At 41.5% G+C, this 22826-nt stretch overlaps 1 protein-coding gene across 2 annotated transcripts in view; it reads left to right on the forward strand.

Annotated features, from left to right (window-relative positions):
- The window catches only part of CADPS (calcium dependent secretion activator), a 517790-nt gene that overhangs the window by 400787 nt on the left and 94177 nt on the right, over positions 1–22826 (forward strand). The window contains exons 24-26 of one of the 2 annotated variants that reach the window (XM_084840490.1): positions 8838–8984; positions 13179–13334; positions 15633–15780. In XM_084840490.1, the coding sequence (XP_084696616.1) occupies positions 8838–8984; positions 13179–13334; positions 15633–15780 (451 nt within the window). The remainder of the gene's footprint in view (positions 1–8837; positions 8985–13178; positions 13335–15632; positions 15781–22826) is intronic. The other variant, XM_084840489.1, reaches the window with a different exon arrangement.

Below are 22826 nucleotides of genomic sequence, written 5' to 3' on the forward strand. Positions count from 1 at the left end.
GCATTCTGTCTAATAGCTCCACTCTAGTTTCCAAAATTTACTTGCTTCAGAGCAGTCCCATTGTCTAATCAGAGTACATAAGTTGTGGGTAGCAGTCAGTTTTCCTACGCGTGTTCCTTTGCTTATAAGAGTCTTCTGTAGTAATGATGTATGACTTTTGAGCAGTAACCCCTATTTCTAAATGAATTTAGGGACCTTCTTGTGTATCACAGTTGCTCATTCTAAGCATGAACTAATGATTTCAGTGCTGACCTTGGGTAAACAACTGGTGTACTATTTTAATGTAATCTTCTAAGGTATATAAATGGCTTTTGGGGAAAGAAACGCATTTAAAAATGTCCTTCAAACCAAAAATGGCTGCAGTCCAGTCATGGTCTTAAGTGTCTTTGATTTTAAGCTAACTCTCCTGCTAATATGTACAGGAATTCAAAGTGCTTGACTTTGGCAGGATCATGCCAAGTTGTGCTTTTATTTTTTGTCTTACATTCATCTGTATATACTAATGTTTTGTCAACCTAGCTAAATTGGTCACACTGGATTTGCACTGAAGGGTATGCATCACTTTTGATTTGCAAATGAAAATGTTAGTTAATTAAAACTCTGTGGAATAGTCAATATGATGGTGAAAAGATTTATCCAAATCAAAGCATAGGCTGCTTGATGGGAAGAGTGGTGTCAACAAGTGGAAGGCTCTGGCATTGAAACAGCCATAACCTGTCGGGTTTAGAGTTCTGTCATTGTTCCATGAGGATCCACAGCCCTGCTGGTCTTATGAGCAAGCTGATTTTCATATACACAGATTTTGATGAATCTCCTCAACTTTCCTACAGTCCCCTTATCTTTCCAAAATCACAATATTGTTTGGAAGCAATTTTTATATTTCACAGCTTTGCCGAGAAGATAATTGGTAACTGTGCATTTATCCCAGATAATGCTGTGGCATGTATTTACGCATCCTTGTCATCTTGGCTGCATGAAAAATTCAGAAAAAAGCACCATTCTGATAAGTTTGAAAGCTACAATATCCCACGCTGGCCTGACTGCAGGGGGGGGGGAGTATACAATTGCTTGAGGTGGCAGCATTTTTAGGGGCCCAGCATTCAATCCAAGGAGTGCAGATCTTTTGCACTGTCGCTGACGATACAGCCCTTGGGTCACTCACATCTGTGCACTATCCACTAGTTTGTGCCCTATCACCCTCTGCAACATCGCACATAATTCTGGAGCTCACTTCTCAGATCTTGCATGCACCCACTTGAGTCTTCTTGGGCTGGCCATGCCAGTCCCCAGGGGCTAATCCCCTCTTGATTAGTCCCACATGTCAGGAGGACTGCTGTACTGTGGAGATCCCAGAATGTTCTACTCCTGCAAGTGGTTGTCCTGTTTGGTGCATTATCAAGGGGTTCTGTCCTATGTTAGTGCTACTTAGAGTAGACCCACTGAAATGAATGGGACTTAAGTTAGACTAACATTGGATACAGCCCAAAATTGTCTTATCTCTCAGCAGGATCCTCTCAGCAGCCTTTCAAAGTCTCCTACTCAGGATGGCCATATACTGCCTCCAGGATCAGAGGCAGCATGCCTCTGCATACCAGTTGCTGAGGAACAAGATGGCTACAGCATGCAGATCCTGCTTGCAGACTTCCCATTGGTATCTGATTGGCCATTGTGGGTAACAGGATGCTGGCCTAGATAGCCTTTGGTCTAATACAGCCAGTGACATAGCATTAGCATAAGGGACCCTATTGGAATTGCCCTGGACGCTGCTTACAATAGTGCTACATCAGTGGCACAAGTGGAGCGGCAGTGTTGGATACTGCCCAATGACTATCATTTAAATAGACATACAATACATCTCACTTTAGTGAGGAAGACTGTGACCAGGTGCCCTTCATGGTATGCCTCCTCAGTTGCTGTCCAGGTGCTAACTGTTGATGGGCAACTTAAAGGCCTCCGTTCTCCATTCTTACAGTTCTTTATCTTTAAACCGGACTTGGAATAGACAGCACTTCAAAGAGGTTACAGCTCTTCAAATAGAGGACTGTCCTCTGCCAGCCCTTCAAATGGAAGACTGTCCTCTGTAAAATTGGACACCTGGCCAGCCTAGCAGGATGGGCCAGCTTTTAGTTCTGAGCCTACTGCATTATATTATATTATATTATATTATATTATATTAAACATAAGAAGAGCCATGCTGTCTCAGACCAAGGGCCCATCTAGTCCAGCATTCTGTTCACACAATGGTTGACCAGCTGTTGTCTGGAAACCCACAAGCAAGACATGAGTACAACACCATCCTCCCACCCATGTTCCCCAGCAACTGGTATACATAGGCTTACTGCCTCTGATTACTGGAGGTAATGTAACTATATTGTCTCTTCATGCTGGAGAGGAGGAGCTTCATTTCTTATTTACCACTGAGACAAAGCTTCAGAATCCTATTGCTAATCATAGTGGGAGTCTGTATACTGCTAGAGGGGCTTCCTGGCCACTGGCAAGGGCACACGGTTGTTCCCTAGCTATAGGCTAGTGGGAAGCAATCTACAGGCCAATGATTTAAAGCCTGCTTAGCATATACAGTTTGAAGATTTACTGCCGATGTTGATAACAAAGCGATTAACATGAACACCACACAGTGTAAGACAATATTGGCAAATATATCATCTCTTTCCTTTGGAGTGGGCTGAAGAAGGGCTTTCAAGTTTGCCTGAATAGGGAAAGCAGGATATACATAGGTCTTGTTGAGCCTGCTACTGTCTTGCTTTGAATCATTAAGTCAAATTATGTGGATGAAATCTTATTACCTTGTGAATAAGATCATCTTATCACAGCACAGAGTCTTTAAAATAGACCTCACGACATGCCTAACTGCAAATCAAGGTTGAAATATATGGCCCTTTATTTAACCTAACCAGATGGCCATTATACAAAGATGTACTACATATACTGTATGTGTGTGTATGTATGTATATATATATATATATATATATATATATACACACACACACACACACACATTGATAGATGCTACACAGCACTTTAGAAATAACTCGAGCCATCTATGCAGTTAAACATTCTGAGCATCAACGATTTCCACAAATGCCATATAAATATGCCTGTCCTCCTTTCTCTTTCTTTCTTTCTTTCTTTGGTTTTTTTATGTTCACTCTGCAATAGCTGCAAAACCCACCAAGATGGTTAACTTGCTCTTTAAAAGGTTGCACAGCTGGTAAGTGTGGGCAAAACTGTGTAGGGAAAATGAATCAAAGCAAGACAGCAGCCCTAACACCGTTTTCCAAAACACTGAATATGCAAGTTAAATCTGTTCCCAGACTGATTTAGTATACAGTCTCATGAGGTGAGGGATCATGCCGGCATCGCCAGTGCACTAGTCGCTCAATAAGCTCCAGAGTACTCAAAAGCCAGCCAGAAATCGATGCCCTGTGGAATGTAGTTAGCAGAACGCAGCTCATCTTAAGTGAGATTGTCAGATCAACGGAAACGTCACAGTGTGTCCTTCTTAGGGAATCAGTTAAGAAAAATACATTGTTCTGATACTGGCTCCCAACACATTTTCAGTAATACTGCACTCTGATGTGATTTAATGCAATTATTTTAACAAAGATCCAGAGTTACGATGAACATAGAAATATGAAATCAGGAGGTTTAAAGCCGGTGGAGGAAATAGGAGTGGGCAACCTATTTGGCTGCACGTGGGACCGGGTGGTGAATTAGGGGCTGCACTTAGTGTGTGCATACATATACACATTTCCCCCACACTTGGAGATCTCTGGAGGGTGGGAGAGGTGAAAGCTTCCACCCAGCCAGTGATCCCAGCTGCCTGAATGTTGCTGGAGGTGAAAGCCTCCATGGCTCCAATGATCCCCACCAAGATTGTTGTTTCTCCACTGCTAACAGTGATCTTGGCTGCCTGGAGATTCCTGGAGGGTAAAAGAGGTGAAAGCCTTTCTCACTCCACCAACTGCAGTGATCCCCACTGAGATTGCTGTCCAGGCACTGCTAAAAGCAGTGCTCGAACAGGGTCTTTTCCCCGCAGCCCAGCTCATGCTTGATCAAATGTGCTGCAGGGCAAGGTGGGTATAGGTCCCCCAGCATCACAGGCTGCTTGGACAGTAGCGGAGAATTGCTTGCAGGCCAGGGGTTGCCCACATGTGTTTTAGGCCCAGAGAAACCACCTTATCACTTCTATTCAAGTAGTGGATGATCAAATAGTAACTTAACTAGGAGAGATTGGCAGGCAATCTACTCCCCAACTCAATCAAATATTAAGATGAATAGCCCTTTTGCTAGAAAAGCTTAAAACCAGTGAGTTGCTGAAGGCAACTCCAGGACTGAAGCCAAGTAGCTTAAATGTCAGAGAAACAGGCAGGACGAACAAGCAGCAAGTTAAGGTACAGGCAGTTTGGGAGCAGGAACCTCATATTCAGGGTGAAGAATACAGGAATCTAGACTGGAAACAGAAAGGATACAGAGCAGCAATGCCAGTTTCTGGAAGGATCAAAATCAGGCCAATTCCAGAAGCACAGCTCAATATTCTGTACATAAAATAGAACCAAGGACAACAAGATAGGAGGAGTAAGGATGGATGAATGTCCATTTCTCTCTCTTTCTCATTTTTCTATTCTTAGGTTTGTCCCATCCCATTTCCATATCAGTTGGCAGATTTTTTTTTAAAAAAAGTCGGCATGAAAATTTGTACACATTTTCTTCAAATATATTTTTGTATGCAGTTTTGCCTAATATAAGCAACTTTGCAAGCAATTTCCCCTAACACAATACATTTTTGTATGTTATTTTTTTAATGTATGCATTTTTGTGCACATGTTCCCCAGATATATGCTTACATCATGACATCACAAAATTCAGAAAAGTGTGAATACCAAAGAATAACTGTCTCAGTTCATGTATTGGTTCAAGAAGTGCAAATTAGGGAGGTTTGTATTAAACTGAACAACTTTCCCCCATCCCTAAGGAGGAGTCTAGTCTAAGGACAATGCAGTAGAAACACTCAGAGAGGCTTCATGCCCCAGGTGTCCGGGAGGGCTCCAAGTATCACAGAAAGAGAGTAGCAAGGCTGGCCCTACCATGAAGCAAACCGATGTGGGCTACTTCAGGCAACAGAATTTGGATATTGTTATAGGGCAGCAAATTGTCAGAAACCTGGTTGCAAGCAGAGTTTTGCTCATTGGTTTCACTGGATTTAGGCATGCCAAACTCTACAAAGGATCCAAGCTGTAAATATGATAGTTGGGATCCTAACTATCACATGTGATGTACTGCATGCACATGGAGGCATTTCAGCTCCTTCCAGCAACAGCCCCTTATGCCCCCCCAAAAAGCCCTCCCAAAAAGGGTCAGAGGCCCTCCAGATCAGCACTCCATAGGTGCAAAGGCTTTCTGCCACTGGAAAAAAAAAACCCAGTCATCTGCCATTACTCCTGTGTGCCAGCAGAAGCACTTTGCATGAACACACAGGCCTCTTTGGATCCTGGCCTAAATTTGTAATGTCGGGGGAATTTTGATTTTTCATCTCAAGCGTATTTTGGATAGGGCCTGGACAGCAGAGATGCCGAGTGAAGCAGATCCACAGCAAGAAGCCGGCAGTCCAGCTGCAGGCAAGAGTCAGCACAACAGATGGGAATGCAACCTGATGTCTCCCAAAGATCTTGCTTCCACTTGTGTCAGCCAGTTACTGCGCAGACTGGACAACCTTCCAAGACCAAAAGTGTTGTCCCTCAAATATGACCACTTGCCAGTACCTGGGGCTGAAGTCCCTGATGACTAAATAAGAAAAACTGCCCTGAGGAGTAAAAATCCCAACCAGAGCCTGGGTCATAATACTCCAGCATCATCCATGCTTCCTCCCACCCCAACAGGGATACTTGCCTTACATTTTGAGAATTAAAAATACAGAAGCCCTCTGGGCAGCTGAAACAGGATCATGGATAGCTCATTTGCTGGCTGAAGCTCTTCCCTACTAGAACCATAGGAGGATGTTGTCACAGCAGCAAGCTAAAGTCACCTGAAGCCTCATGTAAGCACCCACAATCTATAGTGTGGTCTACTCTGGAGGAGCTTTAGGCTATTAAAAGGCCCTCACCTCATTTTGTAGTCCCAGTCTTCTGCAAAGCTGGGATGGCTGAGGTTCAGCTGGAGGTTCCTCCTCTGACCTGGAGGATGATGGCAAGGCCATGTCTTCTGACCGAGAGGGCCCTGAATATGGACTGACTGTAATAACAATAATCCTAGTACAGGACATTTCTATGCATTTCTACTCAAAAGTAAGTCTGACTGATTTTAATGGGGCTTACTGTCATGAACCAGGGTATAGGTTTGTACCCCATGTCCATTTAGATGGGAATTAGCCCGATTAAACACAGTAGGACTTACTTCTGAGTCAACTTGCATAGGACTGACGGTCCTCCCCCCAGAAGAGCAGTCTGATCCTCATCTTCATCACAGTCTTCTACTGTAACCTGAAAAGACCGAAGGTTGGGAGATATAATACACCAAACCTTATTAAGCCACTCTTTTATAGCTGGAGCAGGAGGAGATTTCAACTTGGTTGTAGCCAAATATCTTTCAGCTAGAATGACTGGAAAACAAGATTTACATGGAAGCATTATGAAGACACCTGTAGATGACACTCCTGGACAAAAGTGGCTTGGAATAGCCAAATACAGATGTTCACTGCACAAAACTCTAATCCAAAACTAGTTTTGTGTGAGAGTCTGTTTACAAATACAAAGGCTAGGATCCAAAGAAGTAAAAGGCATACACAAGACAAAAGCACATGCACAGCCAGAGTTGTGTTTTTCATTTCCATGTAGCAATTGTACATATGCTTCTCCCTTGCACAGGCATATCACTTCTTTGCATCCCAAGCCATTGTTGCCCCTTCCTGCTCACCTCCCATTTCAGGCAATACTCAAATGCAGACTATGTAATATTTCTCAAGTGTCAGTTAAATTTTGACACGGGGACAATATGATGATGCCAATAAAGAAGAAAAGAAATCAAGTTTACAAAATGTTGACCACTCTGCATCAATGCTTATGTACATATTAATATTGTTGTATAATTATTTCTAAGATTGAATAAGGCACTGGGATTTGCTTTCAGAATGGAGTTGCAAGGAATTTCTGAATTAATCTCATACTGTGTTGGAGATTATACACACACACACATAGTGGGACAGATAAGAGTTTCACTTCTCTCAAACTGGACAGATGGTACTTAAATAATTTTGCTTCATATAAGAAATGGCTGATATGAGAGTATTTTTTTACTGTCATCTCTGGAATATGTCTGCTATAACCAGCTGTCCTTAGTGAGCATTGTTTATGTCTTTAAAATGTTTGTTTCCTGTTAGCATAGTAAAAATCCTCAGAGAGTGCATTTCTAGATACCAAGATGACAAGAAGCTTTCTGTTACAAGGTCATTGGTTTCTGGTCATGTCTGTTTCATCAGATTAAGTATCTAGGCTAACCTGCAGCATGTGTTTTATCTAGAATATGTATTTTATTAAATCGTAATGTATTCAGTAGAGAAAGTCAGTCAAATCATATTTCAGATAAGCAATTAAAATCTACAGGAATCTTAGGCCTAGTTCTTATTGAAATGATAAGCGTGCGTCTGGGCTGTACTACTTCAGACTACAGATGGGGGCTCCTGTGATTTTACATTTCTTTATACCAGGCACAGGAAACTTCCCTCACAGGACCACATTCCCCTGAGTTCTGATGGCTTCACAAATTTTCCCAACAGTGTATACTGCAGGTCAAGAGGCCTCTGCATAGCAAGTCTCATAACATCTAGAAAGCCATACAGATCTGCAGTGATTCAGTTCTTCTGTGGAAAGAACCAAAAAGCCACCATCAAATTTTGTTTTGAGCAGTATTCAGAGGCATGTCTAACAATAAGTAATAAGTAACTTTCGATGAACGCCCAAGATAACCTGTGCATTTAAGGATTCCCTGTTCATGTGGATGGAAAAGGCAGCTATGTGTGCATCCCTCTCAACTGAAGTAAATGGGAAAGCCTATGCAAGCAGGGGAGCTCAATGGAGCTCCTATGCTGACATGCACTCATAGGGACCAGGGATTTGTGTCAACACAAATTGCATGAGCAGGTGCTTTTTCAGTTATTGAGACTCAGTTGGAATGCTATTCCCTGAGCCCAGGACAAAATGATTATTTGGGGAAAGGAAATTCTAATTCTGTATTCACTGGCTAAAAGAAATCCTTTAACATTAAAAAACAAAAAAACCAGTCCTGTTAGGTATTTTAGGCCGCAATCCTTCCTTACGTTTTGGAAGTAAGTCCCATTGAACTCAGTGGGATTTTCTTCTGAATAGACATACATAGGATTGCAGTGTCAGTGTAGTTACATCATTATATCCTTACAATCTGCATACTAATAATCTTGATCATTCAAGAGCATTCCTTTCCAGTACACTAGGAGCTAGTCTCTTCACTTTGAAATGCTCTCAAGAGCCAGAAGTTATGTCCTTCTGTATTGATGTTTTAATTTGCTACTTTGTAAATGTTTCTCCTTTTGTTTTTGTCCTTGCTCTTTTTTTGTTTAAGCGACTTGTTGTTGTTGTTTTTATTGCAGACTGCTGGGGGGAAATCCCAAATCCCCACACTTAAACCTTCCATACTCACGCTTCTCTCTGAAATGTTTTTGGTTTGGGTCTTTTGACTGTTGTCTTGCTGTGAACTTGCAGATTTGTTTATGAGTGGCACTGTGCTTCTGCTGCATCTGCATTGTCACTGTGATGGTATTTTTTTCTTTCTGTCTGTTTCTTCCACAGGAGTTTAACAAGTAATCTGCCCAATGTGAATCTACCAAATGTGAATCTCCCTAAAGTTCCAAATCTACCAGTAAACATCCCACTAGGCATCCCCCAAATGCCTGCCTTTTCCGCACCGTCATGGATGGCTGCTATATATGATGCTGAGTGTGTATTCAGTTCAATAGACCTCATTTAAATCAAAAGTAATCTTGGCATGGATATGGATTGTTTATTTCTCTCCATCATATTTAGGTATATAGCCATTTCAAAAGAACAGCTGAGATTGACATGTCTCTGTAGCAAAAAGAAAAAAGAAAGAACCCTGACAAAATCTGGCATGCAGTTTGTTATAATTTGCATAAATGTATATATCGAAGACATTTTTCTTCTACCCACTTGACACTTGAGTCAACGTACCTGCTGCTAAAAATTGGTCTGACCAGCATAAAAGAATCCTATTGTTATATATGCTCCAAAATGTGAGCCATGACATAAGTGACAGTGGCGTGTGGTTCTTTTTAACATCCCATCATGCACTGTAGGGCCCTTGTTCATGAACTGTATCAGAATCTAAACCCAAAAATTATGTTTGCTTAGTTCCTGCTTTCCTGAATGCTTGTCTAAAAAGGATTCCTTGCATCATTGGAAGTGATGCATCAACAAAATATATATTACCCTCAATTGCTCTTGCTTCAGTACTTATCCCAAGTTATCTAGGACTTCAGCTTGGTACACAAATCATATAACCACATTACATGGGGTGGGGGACATTGTAATGTGAGCTGGATCCAGATTTATGCTGAATCAACTGCACCGGTGTAAGTGGGCTTCCTTGCTCCCTCCTTCCCACAGCAACCTTTCCAGCTCACTGAAAATGCTACACAGAGAGTCAGGAGATGCCGCTGAATGGGGTGAGCTATGACAAAGCAGGGAGGGTGGATCCCAAAAATTAAGTGGCAGAACCTTCCACGACCAGTTCCCTTCCTTACATGGAAGGCAGATCCTGGATGCAACCCAATGATCATGATGTGCACAATCATGGCTTACTAATGCTGCTGGCTAACCACAGCAAACAGAGTGGTCTCCTTGTGTGTGTGTAATAGAACACTGAAAGAGCAAACTTACTCAAGACTGAATAGGAAGATTGCAGTTCCTCTTTGCAAAAGGGAAGGGATGATTTCAACCTGGGGAATCCAGAGAACATTCATACACTTTTAAAATAGCCTGAATCTGAAAATAGCGTCTTATGCCCATGCCTTCCCTAATGCTGTTATCTGCCACTTTACCTGCCTCCTGTCCATTATACCTGCAGCCCTATTCACTGGAGGAGGAAAGGGTGAAAGTTGAGACCTAGGAGGGAATAAACAGGAGAAATCACAGCTGCCTTTTCCCCTACTGCATCTGGAGATTTAAAAGCACATGAACATTTTCAACCTGGCAGCCCTATCCCAAATTATCCCACTGAATGGGAGGAATCTGGAATTATGAGAGTAAGCATATTCCTCCTAGTCAGTATGCATAAGGTTTGATTGTAAGCAAGTTTGCCATCTTTTTTTTCTAGCATGACCTCTATGTTTTGGACAGGGGAAACTTTTCCCAGCACTATGATGCAATATGGGGAAAGCTTCACCGCCTAAACCTCTGCTTGTCATGCATCTGTTCCAGACACAAGCATTTGTTCTATTCAAATTTATACTCTTTAAAGGTGTTCCTCTTTTGTGTGCATGTGTTGACATGCTTGTGCATTTGTAACAGCCAAAGTAGATTGATGCAAGAAATCCATTATCAGGAATTCAAATAAAAATAAAACTGGGGGATTGGATCAGGGCCATTGTGCTGTTTAAGAGCATTAGCCCTTTTCTATGCCATTTTTCCAATTAAAATATGTCCCTCTCCCTCCAGAGATTATTTGGATTAACTTTGGATACAACCCATCAGTTCTGATTATGAGTCTCCCATGTGATATGTAATTTGTAATTAAGTCCCATTAATATTATAAGCATGACTCTTTAAACAGAATATGAGATCTAAGGTTTACAAATTACATAACTGATTACATTACTTTTTTGGACAATCCTTTGGAAACAGGAACCTGTATTTAAATTTCCATCTTAAAAGAAGTTTCTACCAAACCTCTATGATTTTAAAAAGAGCAAGTCCAATGAATTGCTATACAAGAAAATCATGTGTTTATTTATTAAAATATTATATATGTGTTTTTTAAAAATACTGAAATTAATGTTTCTATGCAACGCAACTCATATTCATGCTAAGCTGACTTATCAAAGGCTAGACTAGACTAGGCAGTATATGTAAATAGTAACTGAAAAATTTACTCTCTCACTGTGCATGCTCTGTGATATTGTTTTGTTTTGTTTTATTTTTGAAAAGATAAGAATCAAGGCCTCAGTCCTAAACATGCTTACTCATGGGTAAGTCTCATTGAATGACACCAATGGCACATACTCATGAGTGCATGTGTTTAGGATCGCAGTCCAAGACATCACAATGGAGCAGTCATGTTAAGGATTTTTAAATAAAAATAAAACATGAACATAAAATGCATCTTACAAACAATACGATGAAACAGATCAAGTTGGTTCTATTGAATGAGCTACTAAACTCGTTAGCTTGAAATCAAATACCTGCTATTGTTCCCCATTTCTAAAAATCCAGTGAGCTCTTCAAATGGGAAATTCGAAACAACCCAGAGATATATTTTTTTTAATTTGAAAATTCTGGAAGCAGATGGGTGTCATCATGTTGTAATAATAAATAACAGTTATTGCATTCCTGGGTATCTAATTGCATAAAACAAAAATATACTCTGTTCCAAAAGCAGGGTTAGACTGGATTTTTTAAAAAGAAAAGGTAATTATTCCCAGTGTAGGTTTAAATCAGTAGAAACGGAAATGATGCTAAGCCAATTACGATACTGATACGATGCATGCTACGTCTTTGATCAGCCAACCATTCAAGGAAATGCCTGATTCTCTATCTTTTCATCGACCCCAGCTCCCTTCGACCCATTAAGGACATGTTTCAGTGTTTTCACACTATTACATAGATACGTCTGTTTCCTACAACTAAGTCAATGCATTCTTTGAATAATTACTTTTATTAGTAGAGGACTCAAAGGACCCCTCTTGGCATGTTGGGAGTATGGTTTCTACCCTGCAGTAGCCATGTGTGCATTTAGCTATATCTTTCCTTCTGTAGCATTAACTCAATGCAGCTGGCATCTGTCACAATGGAAACACCCTTCCTCTTTTGTTTCTATAGACGATATCAGCATAACCTAGTAATGCATGGTGTGTGAATATAAATCACTGTGTTAGCATTAGTGGTATGCGAGGAGTAGAATAAACATCTTAAAGTTCCCTTCGTCATAATCATTATGGGGGCAAAATGAGAGAGGGAAGGAGAAAGGGTAATAAATAGATGCATAAATTTCTGAGTGTAAAGCACAAACTAAAGCTTGCATTTTATCCTGTAAGTAGAGGCATTAGGCATAATTATAGCTGAACAGAAGTCTAATTACCAGCAAGAAAAAAATATTCCCAACTGTATGGAAGATCTGGGTAAGAGAACCTGCACTTTTTGAAAGAAATCTGATTTCTAAAGACAGTGCAAAAAGAAAAATCTTGCAGAAACCTGGTCAAACAGATTGATCTCTCTTTCTCCCCCCCCCCCCCGCCCCAATCCCAAAACTAAAAAGAGGTACAGTGGTCAACAAAGTCAAACCTGTATGAGATATGTAAAAGGATGTCTCGTCGTGAATCATTCAATTGCCTTACCCTGATTTCTTTCCAGCTGTTCAAAAAATGTGTCCTCGCTCACCACTTGTTAGCACTGGGTTTTTTCCCTTGAAATCCTTGTGATGGGGGAGATGGGGAGGAAAGGGAAGAAAACAAATTTCCTAATTTGGGAAAGAAAAATGCATGAAACCTAAAAATAACCACATACATTTGCGTACTGCGGTTATTGTCAACTAGACATTTCCCTTCACCTTGTAGAGCCTGCAATTCAATAACTACATAACTAATGTGGTTATTGAAAAAGGCTGGTTCCCCTACCCCTGTATGCGCTGTTTCCAGGTAAACGTCCATATCTTCTTATTTTACTTGTCTTCCCTGTCTGATCTGGAAAGACTTGTAAGAGCTAGGTAGACTAGAAAAATTGTATGGTGTAAAATTCCAAACCCTGATGATGGAGATTCTCTGTGGCATTGTTCTGTGTCTCCAGTCACTGTTATGCCCCCATTACATGTGCAAGAAAAATCTCCACATCAGGTTTCCAAAGCCAGGGAACAAGCCATAACCTCTCTTGCCATTTCTGTGTTTCATTTTATCCTGGCAGCAATGGATCAGGAACATCAGAAGATCTGTTTTGGAAACTAGATGCCTTGCAGACCTTCATCAGGGATCTACACTGGCCTGAGGAAGAATTTGGGAAACACTTAGAACAGCGCCTAAAACTTATGGCTAGTGATATGATTGAGTCCTGTGTGAAGAGGTAAGTGTAAGCAACCATGGGAAGGGCTCTCAACAGCAAAGAAGTGTAAACTTGATTCTGATTGCTAGAGCCAGGTGACCAATAAGCTGTTCTTCATTTGTGTTTTCTTTAAGCTTGGATGAAGCTGAATTAAGACTTTAGGTCTCAGTTGTTTTCCAACAGAACCATGGAGTTTCTTGGAATCTTAGCAGGGTTCCACAGTAAGAAGATCAGTAATAGTGGACAGACTTCTCTGAAAGGCAGCTTGCCCAAAAGCACAATTCGGGCAAGAACTGCCTTCCAGGGCAGAACTACACATGATGAAAGACATGGGCCTGCTGCCAAAAATCACAGTGCCATTTCTCATTTTCTGCCTCCTTCCTCATAACATCTAATGCAATCGATCACATGACATGACAGCATGCTATTATTACCATCACCACCACTGCCCACCCATGGTGCAGCTAAAGTTGGAGTTTGCAGCCAAATTCCAGGTCTGCAAGCCCAGGGCCCCCCAAATGACCACCCAGAGAGTAGCCAATGATGGGTGCAATGGCAAACTGGCCTGGCATCAGCACCTCGGCTGACGTGGGCATATCAGGACCCACTGGGGCTCATACTGGTTGCTGCAGCATCCTTTATTTCTTCCTATTTTAAAAAATAATTGGGGGCAGCGAGCTGGGCATGTTCATGGTAACAGACACTCAGTTTATTATTTTTACTTTAAAAATATAGGGTTGATCCAATGTTGGCCATCCACCAGCAGAAAAGAAACCCTTGGTAGAATGGATTCTTCTCCCCCAGCTGTAACCCCCTGTACACACTCCAAAGCAGTCCTGGAGCAGATTTGAAGGGCATGGGGAGGGGCTTCAGTGGAGAGGAGAGCAAGGGGAAGTGCCACAGCGTGAGTGGAAGTCTGATTGCACAACATTAGGCTTAACCTATTTTATCCCTTTCTACAACAAACTGGTGCTTATTTAGAAGTGTGTTTTGCATCGAGGAGGCAAGAGATGCAAACTTCATTTTATTACTACTGTCATAATGACGCCATGATTTAAGTGAGCTTAAAATGTGAAACTGCATGTACTCAAAGTATTTCTTTTTTATCTGGATTGACAAATTCTCTTTGGGGGTTTTGGTGTTGTTGGGGTTTTTTGCTGTAATGGAGAAGCAGTTATAAAACATGGAATGGCAATGTGGGACGGGGAGGAGAAGAGAAATGTTAAGTGTGTGCCTCACAACTGTAAAAAAAGAAAAGAAAAAGGCATGGCCATCTAAAGTGGGGGCCCGAATTACTTTGCTGCACTGCATTCTGTATCATTGGCTGCTGCTGGAGCAGGCTGGGAAATTCACAGCATGAGAAGGGGAGAAATAGACATTGGGCTCCTCTTTTCTGTGGGAAGCCCATCCCGTTCTCCATCCCATTCTCATCATGTCTACAGTAGAAATCAAATGTTAATGGAACAAACTTCAGTAGGGCTGCTGGAAATGGCAGGATTTGCATGCATGATTATACACTCATTTTTAACTACCTGCTTTGCAATGAAACCTGAGGAGATGTTATAGATTTATTTGTAAAAACAAACAAACAAAAAAACAACTTATAGTAGTTTGCGTGACAACTGAGAAGAGTACAGGCAAACAACTCACACTACGAAAATAAAAATAAAAATGCAGTATTACTGTAGAGTCAGGCAATTAACGGGTTTGTATAATTTGTGCTGAGCACTGAGCACCCATACAGTTTCCTATAATGCTGTGAGTTTTCTGTTTGGTCCCTGGTGTACTTCAGCTATACATTAGTTAATACTAGCCATATGATAGGTGCACATTTTTATCACTTGCCTTGATAATATTGTCACTCTGTTTAGTTAATACGTGAAGATATTTACTATGTTTTCTTCTGTCTTAATATAACAGAAATATGACAGTCTTATTGTTAAAATAAAACGTTATTTTTGTATCACATTGCAAGAATGGTTGCCCTGTCAATAGACAGACAAGACAGATAGGATCCAGGAGATGCTTCCCCCTTTCATTGGACCAGCTCATGCTGGCACAAAGTGGCAAGTTTCTGAGTGGCACAAACTTTTCTTCAGGCAAAATTCATATTTTCTACTTGAAGTTCTGTGCAGCTGGGAAGCTTGCTCCCTATTCTACCAACACAGTTGGCTCAGTTTATCCATTGTTTGGCACTCATACCAGAATGCAGAATGCCATTGCACTGAAACCTTCAGAATATTCCATTAGTCACAATAATTATTAGCAGCAGGATCTTAAAGCTCAACCAAAATGTCCCTTTCTTATTATGTTTAATAGAACCCGGATTGCATTTGAAGTAAAGCTGCAAAAAACAAGCCGGTCAACAGATTTCAGAGTCCCTCAGTCAATATGCACCATGTTTAATGTTATGGTTGATGCCAAAGCTCAATCAACAAAACTTTGCAGCATGGAAATGGGCCAAGAGGTAAAACTTACACATGTTTTTTACAATGTTTAAAGAAAAAATGTATGCATCTCATATTCTGCTAGGTTCAGAAACATTCTAACAGTTGTGGATTTAGTCTTCCAAATACAGACTATGCAGATGAAAATGCAGGGTCACCCCATCCAACAAATCTCCATAATGAATATGGACACTCAGAACCCCAGTCACTTAGAAGTGACTGTTGGCAAGGACTGTGATATGTGCAAGGTACTTCTGAAGCCTATTTATGCATGACAGTATTTTATACTGAGTCATTAACTCCACCTTGGAACTAGACCTATATTTGCCTAAAGTCTTAATGTTTACATATAACCACCTGATTGCAAGCAAGTTGTTATTTTGACCATCAGGCAAAGAAAATCCCTTGACAAATACAAAAGGACTTAAGCCTACTGAGTTAATGGGAATTAAATTGTTCAAGCCATTTGTTCATAAATGAAATGCAGTCCTGCCTGAATTGACTTGTCCAAAATCTAAGTTTATAATACTTCCAGGTCCTTAATGACTCAGAGGCTCCAAACTGGTCCAGTTTTATCATCTGCTGGTCTAATTTGTTTTACTTCTCAAGACATTGTTGCAACTTAAAGATGTCCTCATGTAACGTTCTGAAGTAGAAAGACATGCTGAATTGGGCTAGATGAAATGCATCATCATAATCCGTTTATGCTCAGAAGGCTTTCAACGCTGTTCAACATTTTTCATCTCCGTTTATGACCAGTCCAGACATAGGGCTTCGATTCTCCTATTTCATTTTCAGTAGTCCATACTACTGCAGCTTCTCATGTTCAGACTTCAGATGGGTTACAGTTTTTGTTTTGTTAAAATATTTACCTCATGCTGATACTTAAAAATAAGGTCCAATCCAGAGCCCACTGGATGCAAGGGGAGATTGGGCTTTAATTACAGTGAGTATTGGATTGGATCTTTTGGTCTTCATTTTCTTTTTGTTTGTTTGTTTTTCAGCAGTCTTCTCTTGTTATTTATCCCAGGATGCAACTTTACTCTTGTGAACACTAAGAATCTCTCCTCACCAAAGCCAAAATGTGTACAAAAATGAACTCCTATTACTCCTGGCCTGAAATTAACCTTAGTGCCTAGAACTGCAGGATTTGCTTTCCATCACCTCAATTTTTGCAGTTTTTTTCATGGTGCTTTTTTTCAAAAGCACCATGAAAGTTCATCATATTTAAACTGCTGAAGCCCAATAATTTCTTCACCAAAATATCTCGCCATTATGATTCCAACCGATTCCAGATGTACAAGCAAAGAGTGCTCAGGAACTGAGGAGAGACACCTTTGTAGTATCTCTTCCCGAACATAGGAGAGGAAACCATGGGACCCTGCAGAGACCAAATCTATATATTGAAGTGATCTGTTCATAAGGTTTGGCATGATCAGGCTCCAACCACTGTGGTGGATGAAATCTATTGTAAAATCTAAGAGCATAAGAAAAGCCCACAAGCGCAACAGAACACTCCTGCTTGTGTTCCCCAGCAACTGGTATTGCAAGGCATACTGCTTTTGATAGTGGAGATAATATACAACCATCATGACTACTAGCCCTTGTTAGCTTTTATCTTCCATGAATTTCCTAATTCCTTTTTAAAGCTGTCCATGTTGATGGCCATCACTACATCTTGTGGTAGTGAATTCCATAGTTTAACTATGTACTGTATGAAGAAGTACTTTATCTGTCCTGAAACTTCCATTATTCAGCTTCATTGGATGTCCCCGGGTTCTAGTATTATGACAGAGGGAAAAAAATGTCTCCCTGTCCACCCTCTCCACACTATGCATAATTTTATACTCCTCTATCAAGTACCCCCTTGCTCACTTTTTTCCTAAGCTAAAGAGCTCTATCTGTCCGTGACCAGGCTAATGACAAGACAAGGATAGCAATCCATGTGTAAGAAAGTGAGGTGGGGCATAACAAACCAAGATATAGGTGGGCAGACTGGAGAATATTCTGGCAGATGTGGTGGATCAGTCAAGTGACTTCCTATAGTAATACATTTCTCAGGCTGAAAAATGGCAGCAGGCCCTAGGAGGAATCATAGAATCATAGAATAGTAGGGTTGGAAGGGGCCTATAAGACCATCGAGTCCAACCCCCTGTTCAATGCAGGAATCTAAGTCAAAGCATCCCTGACAGTTGGCTGTCCAGCTTCATCTTGAATGCCTCCATTGTGGGAGAACCCACCACCTCCCTAGGTAATTGGTTCCATTGTCATATTGCTCTAACAGTCAGGAAGCTTCTCCTGATGTTCAGCCGGAATCTGGCTTCCTGTAACTTGAGCCCATTATTCCATGGCCTGCACTCTGGGATGATCGAGAAGAGATCCTGGCCTTCTTTTCTGTGATGACCTTGCAAGTACTTGAAGAGCGCTATCCTATCTCCCCTCAGTCTTCTCTTCTCAAGGCTAAACATGCCCAGTTCTTTCAGTCTCTCCTCATAAGGCTTTATTTCCAGTCCCCTGATCATCTTCGTTGCCCCCCTCTGAACCCTTTCCAGTTTCAGAACTGGACACAGTACTCCAGATGAGGCCTAACCAGTGCTGAGTAGAGGGGAACTAGTACTTCCCGGGATTTGGAAGCTATACTTCTATTAATGCAGCCCAAAATAGCATTTGCCTTTTTTGCAGCCACATCACAGTGTTGGCTCATATTCGGCTTCTGACCTACAACACTTCCAAGATCCTTCTTGCTTGTAGTGTTGTTGAGCCAAGTATCCCCCATCTTGTAACTGTGCATTTGGTTTCTTTTTCCTAGGTGCAGAACTTGGCATTTATCTCTATTAAATTTCATTCTGTTGTTTTCTGCCCAGCACTCCAGCCTATCAAGATCATTTTAAATTATGTTTCTGTTTTCCAGGGTATTAGCTATCCTGCCCAGTTGTGTGTCATCTGCAAATCTGATCAGCATTCCCTGCACCTCCTCCTCCAAGTCATTCATAAAAATGTTGAAGAGCACTGGGCCCAGGACTGAGCCCTGCGGTACCCCGCTCGTTACCGCTCCCCAGTTTGAGAGGATCCCACTGAGAAGCACTCTTTGAGTCCAATTCTGTAGCCAACTGTGAATCCACCTGATAGTTGTTTCATCTAACCCACTTTGAGCTAGTTTGCTCATCAGGATATCATGGGGCACTTTGTCAAAAGCTTTGCTGAAGTCGAGGTACATTATGTCCACAGCATTCTCACAGTCCACAAGGGAGGTTACCTGATCAAAAAATGAGATCAGATTCGTCTGGCAGGATTTGTTCTAAACAAATCCATGTTGGCTTCGAATAATCACTGCATTGTTTTCAAGGTACTTACAGAAAGATTGCTTTATAACCTGCTCCAGAATTTCCCCAGGGATTGATGTCAGACTGACTGGTCTGTAGTTCCCAGGTTCCTTCTTTTTGCCCTTTTTGAAGATAGGGACCACATTAGCCCTCCTCCAGTCATCTGGCACTTCCCCCGTCCTCCATGATTTCTCAAAGAGAATAGTCAGCAGTTCTGAGAGTTCTTCTGCCAGTTCCTTTATTCCTCTAGGTGCAGCTCATCTGGCCCTGGAGATTTGAACTCATTCAAAGTAATTAGGTGTTCCTTGACCATATGCCTGTCGATCTCAAGCTGCAATCCTGCGCCTTCAGCCTGCACTTCAAAATGGGAGGTGGTTGGCTGCTCATGATCAACTGACTTCCTGTTTCTGAAGGATTCTACCCAGAGGCTTCTGGTAGTTGGTCTGAAGTGACTCTTCCAAACTCTTCCAGCGGCCCAGTTAGTGCAGAGCCAGCATCTGTCTCTCAGTGCTTCTTATCTGAACCCTGAATCTCCTGACAAATATAACCCACCAGCACCTCCCATAACAATTCCAATAATAAATAATACTATTAGTTGTAATAAATTCTAGGTATGATCCACATACAATGGCTGGGACTCAGCTTAACTTCTTGTACATGTGATGCGAAATTTGGTTCCATAAGTTTTTAATTTGCCATTTGTCAGTTGTATCAGTTTCATTTCCCATCAGGTATAACATAGACAAAAGGCACTTGCCAGCCTCAATTGCCCCAGGCCAACCCACATTTTACATGCTTTGTCACCCACATTATTCTTGCAAATCCATGATCCATCATGGCTGATAACAAGCAGCAATTCAGTTGCGCAAAGAATCTGCCTTAATATGTCCCAGGCAATCGGCGTGCGTCTCCTTGAGAAGGTATTGATACCATAGTACAGAAATCACATATGTAGCTATTGTGTGAAGTAGCAGTTGCTATGGTATGATGTTTTAAACAAATAGTTCAGCTAATAGACCTGCAAATCAGATGTGAATTATCAGTGCATAAGTTACTGTTTAGGACTGCGGGATTCATACACACCTCCTTATTCCATCTCGTTTGTTTTCTTTTTTATTCATTTTAATGACTTCTTACCTCATCTAAGTTGTTCATGCCACCTCGTTTCTCTTTGCTTTTCTCCGAGTCCTCTCAAAGATGAACAGTTGTTAATATGCAGAGTGGCTGATACTGTACTATGTCAAATGATATTTGTACCAGTTACTCTAATATTCTGCCCACCTCCTTCCTCAAATTAGGTAGGGATGTCTCTGACCATGCCCCATGTGGTCAACCGCAACCCTGTTCCAAAGGGATGCCAGTGTTCGCTATTGTAGCATTTCTGCCTCATGCCAGCCACACCCTTGCAAGCCTGTGCTGCTGGGATTCTTTCCATTCCCCATCTGAGCTCTTGGTTGTTGAATCACAGTCCATTCCCAAAGCCACAGCAGACCGTGGCGCGACAGGAATTTGGCCCTTCCTTTTCAGTGTGCTCCCAGTTCCCATTTGTTCTACTCATGTCCTATACCAGGGGTGGGCAACATATGGCTCCTGAGAACCCCCGCTGCATGTGAAGCCCACTGTCCCCACTGTGCTGCCAAAATTTGCTTTGGCAGCAAAACAGTTGGTGATCTACCACTGCAAAGCAGAAAATAGTCCAAAGTTAGCTAAATTTGACTTATTTACTGCTCTGTAGCCTCTACACAGTGGTAGAAAGGTCAAATTCAGCCTGAGAACAAACTAAATATGACCTACTTACTACCCTGTAGCTATTTGCCACCAATTTTCAGTGGCAAACCACCAATTCCATACGTGGGAACAGTCCATTTGCAGCAGCTCCTACTACTCCACTGTCAGTAATGTAACCGGCAGGTGGAGTTGAAGGCATTTGATAAATGAAATGGTGAAATGCTTCCATCTTCCCACACTAGTCCAGAAACAGTTCAGTTTGACCTGTGAATTTATTTTCTCGCAATATCCACAATTCCTTCATGTGGATGTAAGGCCTATCCATTGTATCATATTGAGGCCCCAAATGTTGGCATTATTTCTCCAGTTCTTTTGTATGATTAGATATGGCATACTTTGATACATTGTAGGAAAAGCATTCTGCTGAACACATACACCCATATTCTCTCTGTGTCCTTATATTCAAAGGCAGCTGTTCAGACATTTGGCAGACATAATTTACCACCTTAAATATTTATTTTTTCCTCTGAATTTTTAATGCATCGACAGGCATAAACTTATGTATCAAACATTTCTTGGTTGGTCTGGTATGTTTTTATTTCTTTTCCAAGGTCAGAAGGTCACTAACAGAAATGCAGCGTACACACAATCTGTTAGGGACTCCATGGCGAAACATGCCTCTCACATACACACCCAAGTCAGATGGAATCAGTTTAGTAAAGTGAATGTAAATGAATTTAACTCCTCCTACTAATAAAGTAGGCCAAAGTTTCCCAGCAGTTAGGCTGAGCTGGCAACCCACTCCTGCAAACCAGTTTGGGAAACACAAACACCTACTTTGATGCAGTGAAGCTACCTGGACAGTTTTTCCAGAATGGAACACAAGAGGGAGAAGCACCAACAAGTGAAGCCATGGGTTATGAGTAGGGATGCCGGAGAAATTCAAGACGGACTAAAATGAGTTCAGATTTCTAAGTATCCAACCTGTGGAATCCGCCGTGCAGAGTTCATGGACTTTCAGGTGTTTTTTTTACTTTCCCGAAATTTGTGCAAATTATTTGTAGGAAAATACGCAAATTTCTGCTGAGGAAAAGTTGAATGGAATAGGGGACAACACACTAAATGTTATGAACTAAGGTAAATTACGTAAATTGCTACGAAACCTCCTATGTAATTATTTGCGTATTTTTCCGCATGATGAAAAAAATCGCATCTGTGAGCGGATGATGGAACGAAAGGTGCCTGACAATCCTCAAAACACAGATGGAGTGGATTTTACATAGTCCGAACATCCCTAGTTATGAGTTATGCAGGATAAAGCATAAGAGTCAGCAGAGCAACTATACCCCAAAATATCTGGTGTAAAAGAGCCATCTGCTCATGTAATGCACTGCTCTGAGCCCCATATCCTATGGCAGCATTGCTCAACCTTGCGCGCTCTTGATGTGTTGGACTACAACTCCTACCATCCCCACCCTGCATGTTGCTTGGGTATGATGGGAGTTGTACAACACATCTGGAAGGTACCAGGTTGGGGAAGGCTCTCCTGTGGCTTCACTTATTGACAGCTTCCCATCTCGTGCTTCTGCCTGTGTGGATGCTGTCAGATGTGGGCTGAACACAGCAGCACTGTCATTGAGCAGCCATCTGCACCAACCTCAAGGCCTTCTCAGTCCTCCTAAACTACTTGCTCCATGTTTTATCTGGAGATTTTCATCTGGATATGTTCTTTTTCTGTGGAGGCAAGCATGTATATAGTTCCCTGGTGCATGATTGCAACTCCTGTATCTCTTTAAAAAACAAACAAATATCCACATAGGAGAGATTATGCTGATATAAAAGCATGTTCCTTATGCTGGATGAAATGTTCCTTATTTAAAGGACTTTCATCCAGACTTAGTAGCATATGATTTGCATACAGAAGATCCAGGTTCAATCCCTGCTGTCTCTAGTTAAAATGATCAGGTAGCAAGGGGTGAAAAGGACCATTGCCTAAGATCCTGGAGAGCTTCCGC

Source organism: Heloderma suspectum, chromosome 2, assembly GCF_057233095.1.
Source record: "Heloderma suspectum isolate Gila_16-S chromosome 2, 16-S_ref, whole genome shotgun sequence".
In the NCBI taxonomy this organism is placed as follows: Eukaryota; Metazoa; Chordata; class Lepidosauria; order Squamata; family Helodermatidae; genus Heloderma; species Heloderma suspectum.